At 37.7% G+C, this 16899-nt stretch overlaps 1 protein-coding gene across 1 annotated transcript; it reads left to right on the top strand.

Moving 5' to 3' along the window:
* The first annotated feature begins 777 nt into the window (after positions 1–777).
* LOC140236889 (RING finger protein 11-like) lies at positions 778–14621 on the top strand. Its single transcript, XM_072316825.1, has 3 exons — positions 778–1139; positions 5719–5867; positions 13624–14621. The coding sequence occupies exons 1-3, from the start codon at positions 1041–1043 to the stop codon at positions 13796–13798; spliced, it is 423 nt and encodes a 140-aa protein (XP_072172926.1). The 5' UTR covers positions 778–1040; the 3' UTR covers positions 13799–14621.
* Positions 14622–16899: the final 2278 nt, after the last annotated feature.

Here is a 16899-nt window from a genome sequence, read left to right as displayed (position 1 = left end):
AAATAGTTACAAGGATATCGAATAATTAGTCGTACTTTGTCAATTACCAGATTCCTAGCTCATGCTAACACGAACCGGCATTATGTTGGCAATCCGACGTATTGATACATTATCGGTCATTTTTATAACAATAGCAATGCAGATTGTATCTGGGATTAGTACAGATATTGAGATTTATAGAAGCATGATAAACGCGTATAATAGTTTCGCTTTTGAACAGCACCTAAAAGAAAAGAAAAGGGGGAAAAAAGTATGAGACCGGGGATGTCCATAACCCTACCTCCCACCCCCCCCCCCCCCCTTCCTGAGGATCTTACAAGTTAGCACTGTAATCTAAGTCAAAGCCTCGCTAATGATCCTCCATCCGGATCATACAAAATCGCGATATTCTCAGAACAACGGCCTAGCGGATAGCGCAGCCGGGCCAAGGGGAACCCCTCGATTAGGTAAACTCTGTTTACAACAATAGTATGACGTCATCGGTCCGACTCACATTGCGGAGTGATATTTTACCTAAATCGCTGTATTTTTCAAGGTTTTTTTTATATTATTGACAATAAAATATAATTTGTGCTGAAAACATATGAAGAATCTACTATTAAGGCGTGAAAATCAATTGAAACTGGATTAATACGGAGTACTAGGTTTTTTAGGTGGCGTATGGACATTACCAGCCGCTCGCTGTGACATGCGAATGTTATTGTCTGCCATATTGCTGCGCTAGCCTCTCTCTTTCGGCGACTCTCCGTACAATCACCACCCCGCAGAGGTGCCAGTTCTTCTGGGTGTTCGGTACGCGATACGCACGGCTAGCTAGCTGGCGATAGATGTTTTGTATTGGTTGGACATAGACGTACACGTAGTTTTCTATACATTTTGTAGATTAATATAGCAGCAAGAGAACCCAGGCCTTTGTGCGAAGTGTTCTCGGGAACGAGTAATCAAAACTGATACTTATCTTTATGAACATGACCAAGGAGAGGCAAGCACATAATTCAAGCGTCTGAAGGCTCTGCTAGCTGTTTTTGGTGCTCTTCAACATGGGGAACTGTCTTCAGGGCCAGACCGCCGATGATATTTCACTGCTTCACGACGACCCAGAGGTTCACGAACGTTTGGGGCCCCCACCGCCGTATCAGGTTGGATTTGTAAACAAAACAGTGAACTCACAAAGCAGTTTTGTGTTTGGTGTTGTCTGCTTGAAATAATGCCAATGGCCATGGATGCTGGGGGAATAAAATTTTCAGTGTAGCGTCGTTGGCACGAATAAGATCCAAATATTTCGTCCTTCAGTTTGATAATACTGGGTCTAATGGGTTCTTGAATTTTGCTAGACAAGTTGAAGTTTTCTGGGAAAGAAAGAAGCCAGAAAAGGGGGGGGGGGGAGGGGGGAGGAGTTTCAAGCACTCTGTAACTCGGGCAATGTTTCCTTCTTTATAGAGGTAGAGTTAGTATGCTGTTTCATGACCATCAGAGCTCAGTCTTGGAGTAGAATATAACGTTAGTAGGCCTAAAAACAAAAGAAAAAAGAAACTTGGGCCTTGGCCCACTGCCTTCTCAGGAGTGTAGATCCTATATTCCTAGTTTTCTCCCACAAGATAGATCTAGGGTTCCTAACACTTGTTAAACTTTGTGTTAGAGCTCAGGGAGTCGGGGCACCAGTTTGCTGCAGGGGTCCAGTTGCGGCACCCCTAGGAATATCTAACCATATCTTCAAAAGTAGAACGGTATTTTTTTTTAATCTAAATTGTTTTATTTGAAGAGCAACTGAAGAGCTTTCTTTTGATACCAGAATCATGAAATAACTCAGATGATATTGATGGCCTTCATAATAATTCTAATTCAAACCGTCTGTGTCACGCTGTTTTTAAAAAAGTAGTTGACTTTCTTAACAAAATGTTAAGATTTTGTTCTGTTGCTAGGCAACCACCATCATCCCTTGTTTGTATCTTTATACAAAATCTTAAGAGGCCTGGCATGGTAAGGATGCCTCGTGCAACTGTGTTAAATATTCTAAAATTCATTTCCTTTGTCAGTTTTGAGGATTGCAACAGTGACCAAAATGTCGGGGATGGGTCTGATTTGCGGCACCCCTATGGGATTTACACACATAGCGCTATTTTACATGTCAAAATAGGTGGAAATTGATGAAATACATGCAATCTTTAAAAACTATGAAATCATGAAGGATCGAGATAATGAATCCAAATAAAGTGTTCTGACAAGCTGAAAACAAGTTGGACCATCAAAAAATATTTGGTTTTTGCAAAATTTTAATGTTTGAAGAAATCAGGGGACATTTTTGTGTGGGGTGCTGCAAACTGGGTCCTCTTGGTGGTTGCAAATTTTCTGCATAAAATTGATTATTATGACTAGGGTAATTGTCCACCATACAAAATTGTGATGGAGTGTCAAGAGGCCTTTGGTACCTCTTCCAATTGACCTGGGTCAAGTGATAGACCACAGTGCAATGCACTTTTATTTCGGTGCCACGCACGGGGCGTGGAGCAAATTCGTTGTTTTGTCATCTACGCGCATACGTCTAAAGTAAACTACGTATATGTACGTAACCTAAGCCCTGAGGATACCTAAAGACAGCTAAAACGGTTTCAGATGCGGAATAAAATGAAAATATATAGGACCCTAGATGTGGAATATAAAGCAAATAATCAACTTTTAATTTCAGGCAATGAGACAAACTATCACTTCCTCGGCGATCTGAATGTGTACGCTATCATTCCTCAGCTGCGCTTCGGAAAGATGGCTACATCCAGATCGCCTCGGAAGTGATAGTTTGTCCCATCACCTTCACCAGCGTTGATTATTTGCTTACTATTCTATTCTACAGAATATAATGCAATATAATATATGTATTCTGGTTCAAGTGCAGCTCTAGGGGTCTATGTGTCTGTTTGCCCTGTGCCCATCAAAGTCAAGAACTGCTTTAATTTCTCTGAAAATAAAACTTCAGACATTTCGTATATGTGTGAATAAGAGTGATATAGAGGTGACAGCTCTTTCTTGTAGATTATTGACTCTAAGGGGTTCAGATAAAAGAAAATCTGCTCAGCTTTTACTTGAAATGACCCTGATGCTTTCTCCTAAAAGTTGTGCATCAGTAAATAGAGGCATTGTTGATGTGTCCCAAGAATATCACAGTTGAAATGTCCCAAGAATACAGTTGAAATGGATGGATACAAATTATTATTCTTCTGAGTCTGAATTGTAGCCTATTCTCTTTTTAATGAGAAGAAAGTTAGAAGGTGTCTGGATCTTAACATTTTGCAGTTCGATATTCTTAGTACATGTATTCAATTTTTTTTTTCTCCAAATATTAGACAGTGATTTCTTGAAACATGTCAGTATATCTAGGAAAGGCAGCAAAAGCCAAACCAAGGTATTACTTTTAGAATGAAAGTGTAAGCATAAGTTGTCGAGTCTGAACTTGATGATGCTCTTGCATTCAGAGTACAAAAGCCTAATTTAACCCGTACAGTTCTTTAAAATTAAATCTTTTCTAGGAAGTTTTGAAAAATATCTCTGATAGCAGGAGATGTGTATTGTCTCAAGTTTATTACACTTTAGCCATGCAATTGAATGTTTTCTCAAAAGTTAAACAATAACTGGCACATAGAATTTCAACTTGCTAGGTATCTCTGATGGACAGACGGACGTGTTGACAACCAGACAAACATAGTAAATCAAAGAACTTACAGTGCTCAAAGATGTTTCTGTCGTGTTTAGATTTAGATGTCATGGACTTCTTTAAGAAGATGATGCACCTCATATAATGTGCTTTTTGAGATTTCAGATTTTTGACATTAGATTTGGAAGAAATTTTCCACCACTCAGAGAACTTTCCACAAATAGAGGGAAAGTGATATTTTAATGAGATTGCACAGAGAACAGTTCTAATATTGATACCGATAGTGTGCTTATGGGGGGGGGGGGGGAATGACTCTCTTAAACTTCGGACATGCATCGGAATACAAATACCTGTATGTTCGGTGGTACTGTAGGCCTATATCATGCTTTATGGGGAGTGAGCAACTCAGAGAAATGAAATAAACGTGACAAATTTAATGAGCTTAAAATAAAAATCATTTTTATCTTTCTTTTACCATTAACCATTAGTCTAACACCTGTGAGAGGAAATCTGTGTACTTTAGCCTCTAGATACAACATTGTAGCTACAGCAATTTTGGCCAGTCCTGGGCGAGAAACCCATTGGTCTGAAATTGTTTGTACAGTGTAGGAGTGGTTGCTTACTCCTCTGCATTGAATTGCCAAAAAATGTTATAGGTGCAATAACTACAGTCCCAGTTTTTTTCCCTTTGTATTTGTCAGGAAGGAGATTTACCACAAAAAGAAGACACACAACTTTATTGCTTGTCACAGTATGTCGCCTGTTTGTGTGTTGTTGGGTTTTTTTTTTTCGATAAAAGCTTTACAAAAGACAATAGTACCTTTTGGCAACATGTGATTGTACTTTACTGCATTTGATCTAGTGAATATTTCATGCACCATGCTCATGTGCAAATGGGTAATTCCGTGAAGTTGGGGCACAAAGTGTTACATTTTAGCATTTTTAACTCAATACTAATTACATGTATGCTATACATAATTTATATTGTTTATAGGCTTTACATTTGTATTGAGACCATACATTTTCCTGGAAATTTTGTGCCATTCAGACTCAATTTTGATGAAGTCATTAAAACAATATTGTAATGTAACAGTGTCCTGTAGCATTGTGACGCGTCCATGTAGCATCGTGATAATTAAAATCTGGTCCTAAAAGACAAATTAATGCAATCAGCTTGACCAAAATTTGATATAATACAAATTTGTATGCATAATTACTAGATTAGTCAGATATCCAGATATCTTAACTCTCCTTTCCACAGTTTTACTTTTACAAGAAAATTACACAATGTGTCACTATGCTACGCGGCATCCATCAAATGTAACAAAAAAGGACACCGCATAGCATCATGATACATTTTGTAATTTTCTTTTAAAAATGAAACTGTGTACAGGAAATTTGAGATATTTATCTCATTCATATCTTGTAAATGCATATTGCATCAAATTTTGGTCAAGCTAATTGCCATAATTTGTCTCTCAGGACCAAATTTTAAAATATCACGATGCTACAGGACACTGTTACATATTGGCTAATTACTTCATCAAAATTGAGTCGATTGGCACAAAATTTCCAGGAAAATGTGTGGCCTCAATGCAAATGTAAAGTCTACAAACAATAAATGTATAGCATGATTAATATTGAGTTATGCTGAAATGTATTTTTTAAATATCACGATGCTACATGGACACTGCCCCAACTTCATGGAATTACCCAAATGCATTGGATATAAGTGCATACCATTTTCCTATCAGACTAAGTCATTGAATGACATACAGTCTAAAACCACATTTCTTAGTAAAAGGGAAGGCTGTTTCTGTGAATAAGATGAGATGAACTGTGTGTATACACTGTTAGAACCTACAACACATAGGGGAGAACAAAAGAAGTGTGCTCAAAATCATTCTTTGCTTAACATATCAAGAGAATGATGTCTGCAAATATGAAATGTATGAATGACTTTGATTATTCTGTTCCCAGTTAGCCAGTGATGCTAACTACAAATTGTTTTTGATAAGAACATTGGTACCGGTAGTCTATAAATTGATATTCATCTTTGTCACTGCATTCAGGAGGAAGCTCCAGTATACCATGTGACACCCAACCAGAGGAGATCAGCCAGTCAGCTGACGGAGGAGGAACAAATCAGAATTGCCAAACGAATAGGCCTTATACAGCACTTGCCCACTGGGCAGTATGACGGCAGCAAGAAAGCAAGAGAGTAAGTTGGAACCCTCTTCACTCTTTGTGCAAGCAATGACACCTCCGTTAATCATTCCTTTCACTTTAAAAAGATTGCATTATCAACTGTAATTTCATGGCTTCACAAGATTCTTCATAAAGATTTTCATGTAACATTGACATGAACCAGGGAGGTGAGAGATACTTACCTCCCTGCATGAACCAATACCTTTCATTATTTTTTCCTACATGTACATCGGGTCATATACAAAGGTTAAGGTATAATGCATATAAATTGAATGTGTGTAAAGATTGTTTTCTGGGGAAGGAAGATGATGGAGTAAGCTCTTTGATATGACAGGCTTGTGAGTCACACGATGCATTCAGTCAGAGGTTTCATACTGCTCCTGTGTGATTAGTATGAATGTCATTGTACATTTTGTAAGATTTGTAAGATTTTGTAAGATTTTATTGACTCTATCGACCCCCTCTCGGGGTATGAGAGTACAAACATATTTACAATATATGAATACAAAAATATAAGTGATAATGTACATGTACGTGTGAAAATAACAGATATAAATAAATATGTTTACAAAACAAGGCGTAAAGGACGTTTAACTACTCTACCACTACGTGTACAAACATTCACATCTACTTTACTTTCTACAAAAATACTGTCTTTCTTCTTTGGTATTGAAGAGAACTGAAACATAATAATTCTGACAAATTTGGCTAGTTTTTTCAAATGGCAAGCATTAGTTGAATTGAATAATTTGGCCATATGTAATGCACTTGGTCTACTGGCCGTCAAGCTACTTGGTAAATACAATAATCTCTCTTTGTTGAAAAAGGGACAAACAAAAATATAATGAAATTCATCCCCTATATCATCGGATGAACAAATAGTACAATGCAATTCATCTGTCAGGCTTGCATCAAACCTGCCCTTATTATTTTACTATGCCAACCAGCACAATACAAAGAGTGTTTTCTGCATGTGACTGTACTGAATGTTCAGTGGTCTGCAGTACTGTGATATACCCGGTATGCTTTGTCAGCTACTCAAAGAGGCGACAGTTGGTGACAGGGCAAATATGCAGTGTAAACAAGGTTAGCCTTCTGCATGTGATTTCACAATAACCATAGGGCATAGGCATGTTATCCTGGGTCTGGTAGGAAGATTTAGGTTGCATTTTTTCACCTTTACATCTGATTGCACTGTATTACATTATCTTTTGATACTGAAATCTAACTATAGACTTGTTCAGATTGGGTGCTTTTTGTTATGTTTGTGTTTATTTCAGCCATAACTGGGGGGGGGGGGGGGCTTCAGTATGCCTACTGTAGCAATAGTTAATTTTTCCACTGATATAGCAATACACCTGACTCATTGCATAACCCACTGAATCATCTTCTCTTCTTATTTTGGAAACCCCCCCAGTTATAGCCAGCATGTGTTACAGTGTTTTAAAACCGAATCGGTCTATACCATTCTGGCTAATACTGTACAGCATGTCTGCAATCCGTTTACAACATATCATCATTTATAAAGGGAAGTATGCAACAAACTGGTAGTCTTCAGTTTCCTTATTTTTGTAATTGCAAAACTGAAACCTGTACTGAACCAATATTTTTGCTATCACTTATGTTTAATTCATTTCATTATGTATTTCTCTCTTTTTTTTTCTCCAGGAAATAGCTTGTAAATGTGAGTTGTAAAAATTAGAATTTATGTGAAGAGTGTGATTCCCACTCCACTGATGTACAATACATGTATGTACTGCAAGTTTAGAAGTACAGTGCATAATGTGCATGCACATACACTGAACACATAGGCTGGTTCTGAAATTCTGGTGCTGCTATGCTCTTCCTCGAAACTTGAATATGTTTAGTTTGGAAGGGATTCATTTCTTGGATCTTCCTCAAGGAAATTGGCAGTCTCCTATCCATGATTTCTTCCCTCCCTTAAAGGGGAAGGCTAGTAACTGATCAGTGGGAATCAGTGGAAATGCTGGGAGATGATTGTTCCAATCCTTATGGGATTCATTCAAGAGTTCATTGCATATCTATTGTTGTGTGAAAATGATTTGCTTCAGAATGGTCTCATATTCAAGTAATGTGCAGTTTAATGCTTCCAGGTTAGCGTCCCTGGTCAGTGACGGAGCATTAATCTGCACATTACTTGAATATGAGACCGTTCTGAAGCAAATCATTTTCACACAACAATAGATATACAATGAACTCTTGAATGAATCCCATAAGGATTGGAACAATCATCTCCCAGCATTTCCACTGATTCCCACTGATCAGTTACTAGCCTTCCCCTTTAAGGCAAATCACTGTTTGTTCTAATTTTAATGGCACTCTGTAAAGTAAAATTCAAGGATAATGGTAGGATGACTTGCTGCAGACTGAGAAAAGAAAAGAAAACAACATGAGGATGGCCATCATAGCTATATTCTGTGTTACTTTCCATGCATATTATGGTTAAGCATGAAATGATTTTCAAAAACCTATGTCATGTGACTCAAGATGTGTTTCCTTCACCAGTTTCAGTTTCTTACTCAGTCTTCAGTATTCATTTCTTCTCATCCTGTCTCCGTTTTTCTCCTGACCTCACTTTCCCCTCTTCTTCTTCTTGTTATCTCATTGTCTACAATGTACCTACTTGCTTCAACTATTGACCATTTCTTCTCCTAATTGTAACCTTAACATCTTGGCTTGCCCACATCCTTGCCTCTAATTTTCTCTTCCTAAGAAGCAAAACAAGTTTAACAATCACTTCCTGCATTACTTATGCCCAGGTTTGCTGACTCCCTTTCATGCACACTGTACATGACTATACATCTCATTGTCATGAACCTGACATACTTTGTACAGTTGCATCTTGATTACTTAGGCTGCGTTTATCTAAAAAAATTCTGAGGCAGAATCATGATACTAAACGCGTTTGAGGCATTTCAGGGGTTAGATAAACGCAGTCGTGTTTTCAAACGCGTTTAGAAACGCCGTTTTGAAACGCCTTTCAAAGGGCGTTTTGAAACACGTTTGAGACCACGATCGCTGTTCTTTGAGTAGCTAAATGCAATGCTGTTTTGAAATGCGTTTATATCTCAAGGTCATATCCCAGCTGTTTCCGGTTGTGCTCTCTACCCATTATTTGTGTGTGACTTGAGGAGGCATGTTACGTTTGGTGGTATGCAGTTGACCTTTTTTTCCCCCGGGTCAAACGGCGCAAAGCAGCTGCGCAATGACACCACTCGAATTGCGATTGTATGATGGTTAGATGAACGCGGCTAACAGAGAATTGCGTGTAAAACCATGTTTGCAAACACCTTTCCAAACACGTTTTGAAACGTGATTCTCTCTCTGAATTTAGACAAACGCAGCCTAAGTTGTAAGCCTTTGCATTGAAATTCCTTTTATGTGTGTGTTGTTTTTTTTTATGCCTCCGCCACGAAGTGTCCTGGAGGCATTATTAGGTGATCCGAGTATCCTCTCGGATCACCTTCTGTTTTTGTACGGATTCTTTCTTCTTCTTCTTCTTCTTCTTCTTTTTCTTCTTATTTCTCCCCAAAAGTTGTGCATCGATTAGCTCAGAAAGTCCTCTTCCTATCAATTCCAAACTTATACCATATATGTATCGTCTCAAAAAGACGGCAATCGAACTAAAATCAAAGTGATCAGTCGACCGTGACGTCACTATGACGTCATTATATGAAAACACATTCTCAATCATATCTCATTAATGGAATAGAATTTTTCAATGAAATTTACGTCACATATATTTCAAGTCAAGCGCATTCTACTCATATTCTCAAAATTCATCTATACCTTAAAACGTGCGCGTACGCGCGCGTTGAAATATTTGTATGCTCAAATCGAGCTCAAATTTTTTTTGCACACGTTTCAGACCATTTAGAGCATTTTTTGAAAAATTGAAAAAAATTTACGGACGCGTACGCGCGCGTGCATATACGCACGCACAGCTCATATGCAATAGAAATTTCCCGTTTTTTCACACTTATCGCCTGCCTGAAATGTCAGGGAATACGTCTACCAAGTTTCAAGTCAATCCGACTCAATATGACGTCATACGGGCCCGTCAAAGTTGAAATTCCGCGCGCGCGTCAATGGCGATATACAGTGCAACAATGCCAAAAAACCGCCAATTTTAAATCCAATTTTACTCGTCAGGATGAACGGTGACCTCCCATTTTCTTTACATATTCTGAAAGCTGATGAGTTTTACATGTCATTTCATGGGTTGACGATGCTGGAAAAATGATTAAAAGATATCAAATTTCTTAATAAAGTAAAAAAAGTAAATTTTCAAAATGACGTCATCAAATTGCAAGTTCACTCAAGCGTATCTCACTTATCCTTTGCCAATTTTCACCCAGATTTCAGTATGTTGTAGCTTACGAAATACTCTTTCATTAATATAATAACAACATTTTGATTAGGTGACGGCATCACCTCGTAATATTGGATTGAATGTAATCTTGTCAAATTTGACCAGTTTACGTGTTATCTTAATGGGAGTGCAGTTTTTCTGGAAATGAAAATTGACATGACTATATTTTTCGAGCAGTAGCTCACCTATGCTTCGGTGAATTTCTCTAAGATTTTAATATGTTGTAGCTGAGACTTTGGGCTATCGTGAGCGTGCCCTTCATTTTTTCATACGGTATCGGGATCACGTCCAAAAACTTGGTTGAAATCAAAGCCTATCTTCGATGTATTTCCACATTTCTTTCTTTTTACAACTTTCTTTGCAATAACTCAAGAAAAACATACTTTATCACCACCATATTTTGCACATGTTTAGTTCATGTCATATACATTATTTCATAAAATAACAACTACTTCATCAGACGCCATCTTGGGTATGTAAATTAGGGTCAAAGGTCATAAATGTTTCATCCTGTATCTTGGTGAATACATGTTCTATCTTCCCCATATTTTGCACACGTAAAGACAGTGTTACAAGGATCATTTCACAAAATAACCACTTTTTGCTCAGATGACATCTTCTCTGTGCAGATCGGGGTCAAAGGTCATATGTACTTCTTTCTTTATCTTCGTTATGACGTGTTACCTCTATGGGAGGGAATTTTTCTAGATGTGAAAATTGACATGATTGTCTTTATCGAGCACTAGCTCACTTACCCTTCGGTGAATTTCTCCCAGATTTTAATATATTGTAGCTGAGACTTTGCGCTATCGTACGTGCTCCCTTTGTATTTCATATGGTGTCGGGATCACGTCCAAAAACATGGTTGAAATTAAAGGTTATCTTCGATGTATTTTCATATTTCTTTCTTTTTCAAATTTTCTTTGCAATAACTCAAGAAAAATAACCCCTATCAACCCCATATTTTGCACATGTTTATTTAATGTTACGTACATTATTTCATAAAATAACAACTACTTGATCAGACACCATCTTGGGTATGTAAATTAGGGTCAAAGGTCATAAATGTTTCATCCTGTATCTTGGTGAATACATGTCTTATCTTTCCCATATTTTGCACATGCAAAGACCATGTTACAAGAATCATTTCACAAAATAACCACTTTTTGCTCAGATGCCATCTTGGGGGTGCAAAGTGGGGTCAAAGGTCAAATATACTTCATTCTGCATCTTTGATAGTGTATACGGAATTCGGTACCCAAGATGGCAGGTCTGACTCCCTTTTCAAAATGAGAATCCAAACATCACACGACCAATGTCCCTAATCTCGGGTGAAAACTCGAATCATTGATTTAAAAAAATCGGATCACCTAATTTGTCAGTCTTGACAAATTCCGGGTCTAGTTTTTCTTAGCTGCCTATAAAATTTTGAGAGCCAAAACCTTGAGTATTACAGCAATTGAAATAGAGCTGTATAAATGCATTGTAATCATTTCAAATTCAAATTATCACTACAAAAGTGAAAGTGAAGCAAAAACACATGAAGTTGCTTGGTGCTAAATGTCTGCAATACTGACTACTTTAGTACGTCAGGTCATGGGGAAAAACACTTAAACGCATTCAAATACCTTATTTTCGGTGCACACAACGACTTAGCACTTATGACATGGTCATTGAGTTACAATACGTGTATCATAGCCACAGAGATGTGGGATCCACATATTTCCTGGTGTGTGCCAGAATATCATCTATGTTGACATTTTAACTGCAACAAGTTCCTGGTTGTTGAACTCAATCGCTCTACAGTGAGTCGAGTTGTTTACAGAAAGTGTATTTATTACTGTAGTGAGCATAGGGATCAAAACGAGTGCTGTTGTGCTCTTGTTTTGGTAATCTTTCATGGTGTGCATGGTTCAGTAGTTTGACATCATACAGTGTTTTGTTCAAAGCAGGCATTCCAACTGTACATAAAAAGACACTAGAATTACCTTTTGATGGAGATCGTGTGTTACACAATGTAGCATGGGATGAAGGCCCAAAAAATAAGGGAAAAAATACCAATATGAAAGCACCCTTTACTTATGTAAACACATTTTAATACTAATGATGCAATCAGAGCCATCAGCAGTAGATGCTTTTCACTGTGGTTTCAGAAGGGGAGTAAAATTATGCAGCAACTTGCATTCCTTTTTGTGTACCTGATTCTTTCCAATGTAGAGCCATCAATCAAACCTGCTAAATTCTGTGAAGTTAAATTAACAAATATGAGAGGTGACACTGTACTTTATTTCTTCACAAATCAAAGCATGTAATTAAAAATCCTAGGTTACTCCTTGCCCACAGGCAGGTAAGTACAAGGAATGAAATACAATGGACCATTACAACACAATTGACAAGGACACATAAACATAAAGTCTATAGTTTTATATGTAAAAGATATACTGTAGATAAAGTCTATAGTTTTGATTTGTATTTTCCCTATTTCAATAAGTAATCCGAAGCCTTGCACAAAATAGTCATGATGTTTTCCAGACATCCTGGATAGTCAAGTTGTATGGATACTGTATTTCTGTGAAAATGATGTATGACTGTTGTGCACAGACAGTATCAATATTTTTATTTCCAAGAACAGGGGCGGATCCAGGAATCATGTAAGGAGGGGGGGGGGGGGCGCAACTAATATTTCTGGTGCCACTTCCGGGTTTCATTTCATTTTTTTTTTTCTTGTTATTTCTGTTGTTTTTAACAAAAAATAAATGGGGGTGTGCACCGGGTGTGCCCCCTCTGGATCCGCCTCTGAAGAAAAAGTTTGGTTGCTGTGTATACATCTTATGTGTTACAGCAAAAACATAGCTTCAACAAACTACCGATATTATAAGATGTTGTAAGGGATTGTATAGTTTTGGTTGAGATCTAACTTCAGGTTTCTAGCATTTTTTTTTTTTTTTTTGGAGATAATAAGAAACCTCTTATGAAATGTGAAAGAGCATACTAATTCCAAGAGGAATTCAACATTTATTTGATGAAAATTAGTTTTGAAATGGCTGAGATATCCAAAACAGATCAATCCGAATAAAAGATGGGACCCACCTTTTATTACGATTGCTTTGTTTTACCTTGTTTATGGATGTCTCAGCCATGCCAAAACTGATTTTCATCAAATAGTTCTGTACTATTTCATGAGTGGCTTCTTGATATCTCGCAAAAAGTTCAAAGCCCAATCCTCGTCTCCACCAATACCATCCCTCTTAATGCTGATTGTATTGCTTGTATACAGGCCAAAAACTACAGGGTGGTATTCAATGAGACTGTGAAGCACATGACTCATGCGTGGTGTATCATTTTCTTTATGTACATTTCTCTGTTTTCTTTGCAGATGTGTGATATGTATGCTAGATTTTCAGCTAGGAGACCCGATACGACTGCTACCCTGTATGCACATCTACCACACCAAATGTATAGACGATTGGTTGATGCGTTCCTTCACATGTCCCTCGTGTATGGAGCCTGTGGAAGCCGCTCTTTTATCCACCTATGATGACGGACACTGAGATCCCATGCATCGGGAGATGTGAAATTTTGTACATATCCTGGAACGAAGGTAATCAGTGGAGCAGATTAAATGAAAGAACAAACATGGATTTATCATTGCGATGATTGGATGGTCACAGTGATGTGTGGGAATTAGTCTAGCTACCTGCTTGACAGGCTAGAGTGCTTTTCCTGACATGGCTATTTTTGATACGAAGATTTCCATCCCTGTGGACTCCCACTGAGAGATATCCAGGACCACTCTGTGTCGTAATGACACAACTTCTCACAACGCTTGACAGTCATCATTTTTATTGCTTTATACATCGCAATAGAGCTGTGTGTATTCACTGAAAACCTGTTACCAGTCTCTATTTCCCCTAAGTCCTGAGAATGTTCATTCCAGGTGAATGACCATTGGCTTGGAATAAATCGCAGTTTACCAAGAACAACACTGTGCACAAAGTAGGGATACAGTAAGCACTAGAAATGCATTATACATGTACAGTGTATATTTTGTGTACAGTGGAAGAGCATCAGCTGTAGAGCATTGTAAAGCACTTGTAATACATCACATATTCAGATGGTATACAGTAACAAACACACACAAAAAAGACAGATGTTGGAGGTGTGATATTTTGGTGGCTGTGTAGGTATAGTCTCTTACACGTTTTATTGCAGCGTACTTACATGTACTGTATACATACCCTTAATTTATGTAACCGTAGGCCACATATGTCAGAGAGAAATTACGTGCAGTGTGGGTATCTGTTTTTAAGAATCAGTCCAACAGTGCAAACTTCATTTTCAAGAAAGACATGTATAGCATTATTATGTGGTTAAAATAGGTCTAGAGGCCAATTTCATAAATATGTCTACAAGTCTTATATGTTGCTTGAACGGCAGTAACTGTGGCAATGATAAAAAGATGTTCAAGGCTGGGTGATTGTTTCCTGTCTGCTACCATGATAAGAGCTTTATTTCAGCTGATAATGATTGAACTGTTCCCATAAAGTCCAGTTCAATGTATTCCTTATAGTCCACTTTATGGTGTGAAGCAAATACATAATTGTATGTGTACAATCTTCCAATCATTGCATTCCCCTTCTGATATAATTCTCATCTGTAGTTACAGATGGAGACCTTGTTCAGTCATTAGGTAGTGAACAGTATTAAAGAACCGTATTAAAGAAGAGGAAGTACATATGTGGCATTACAAATCTCTTTGACAGGTAGATTAGTTTCACATACCTGAAATTACCCATCTATGGATGTTCATCAGGCATACTCTTGATTGTTACTGTGCGAACGAGAAGCAAGTACATATTGCCCAGATACGGTATCGATTCCATTTTACCACTTTATAGGCCCTACCCCATTCGAGTGCTACTAGACAGTCACCATTCCTTTTGTCTTTGAATTTTGTCGACTGAACATTCACAATAACTCTGAAGAATCATTCTTGTTAAGCAGCAGTTATATCTACCAATATCCCAAATCAAAGAAGATTTCCTTTTTGTTAATGATGGGGGTTCTCATTTTAATAGCATGCCCTGCAGTGCCTATTTGTATCATTTGTTCCCATACAGATTACATTCAATGGCAGTGGGGAAAGTCTTTATGCTGGCATACTAGTTGTAATTGTAAGTGAAAATCAGCTATAGAAAGAAAAAAAAAAAAACAGCAACGAAATGATTCAAGGATTGTGCTGAGCATATTCAAGGGGCTGTGATTTTTACATCAGCTCAGTGCTTTGCATACACTGTATATGTGCACTGTTGAGGACTGATACAATTTACCTGGTATGTACAGTAATTACATGGTGTTGTCTCATTCATGAGTATTAACTACATTGTACTTGCTGTGATGTAGAACTCACTGATGCCGTGAATACGCATCAGCATGTAGGAAGAGGTGTGACCCAAAGCCACATTCTGTCTAGGATTGTTTTCCTGTCTGGGTAAGCCAAAAATATCTCCAAGGAGTCGGTTTTAATGAGGCAGATCCTTTCCAGGCTGTGTTCAATCATTTACTATATTTAAATGTTTCTTGTATGCCTCATTACTGCATGCTTATGAATTTATATAAAGTGTGAATATAGAACAAGTACAAAAACTCACATTTGTCATCAGTAGATGCACGTATGTAGAATATAAAACTGAATAATGTGTGTAGAGAAGAATGTTTAGCATGCACTTTGCACACAAACTAAATATTGCCAATTTTGCAGGTTAGTTACTATGTACATTATTGCCAATTTTGCAGGTTGGTTACTATGTACATTGTAGTTTCTAACTTGTAACACAAAAAGTTTTTATAAGTACATTGTAGGTGTTTTGAGGTGTTGGTCACAACATTCCTGCTGCTATAAAAGGATGGTTTCCGTGGCGATGTTGGAACACAAAGACTTGCTGTAGCAAACAGATAATGACAGTAATACACCACATCAATGTCCCACTCTCTACACAGCCTGGGATTCCCCAGTTTTTTATCTCAGCCAGAGCAGTCTTGTCTATTGAACTTTGTCACTAATCCTAGTAGAGGGTATCATGTTTAGAAAGCCCTGTATCTCTTTCCATATTTCTCATTTTCTGAATGTCGTATGAGTGGTTAATTTGTTAGCGTATAGTGTCATCTTTGAATAAGATACTGGACCAGGCCTATTGATATTTTATGGGTGTGAAGGAGGATAAGACGCTATATCTGGTGTCTGATGAATATCAGGTGTGCAGCTGGAATGATGATTGCATGATTGTAAATTGTAATAAGATAACAGATTTTTTTAATATAAATTCTTGTTATTTCAGATATCCCAGGATCTCCCCCCTCCCTTTTGTCTTCTCACTCCTTACATATTTGATGAAAGAAAACCCAAATCCAATGTATGGATGAGAAAGAAGTAGGTATAAAGAGTACATTGCTTGCTTCATTTGTGCTGTTACATTATGTTTGTATGTTACATGTATCTGTAGACAGAGTATAATGTCATCCTAGGATATTGGCAGAAGTTCAAAGGTCACTCCTAGTAATTTAGGCTCCCATCCTCTTCCCCGATCTGCCAGACTGTGTTTATGATGCTATATATAGGTGTAAGGGGAAAAACAGGGTTGCTGGCCATGAG

This window comes from Diadema setosum, chromosome 13 (assembly GCF_964275005.1).
Source record: "Diadema setosum chromosome 13, eeDiaSeto1, whole genome shotgun sequence".
NCBI lineage: Eukaryota > Metazoa > Echinodermata > Echinoidea > Diadematoida > Diadematidae > Diadema > Diadema setosum.
Note: the sequence above shows the minus strand (reverse complement) of the source record. Positions and strands in the feature narration are given on the sequence as shown.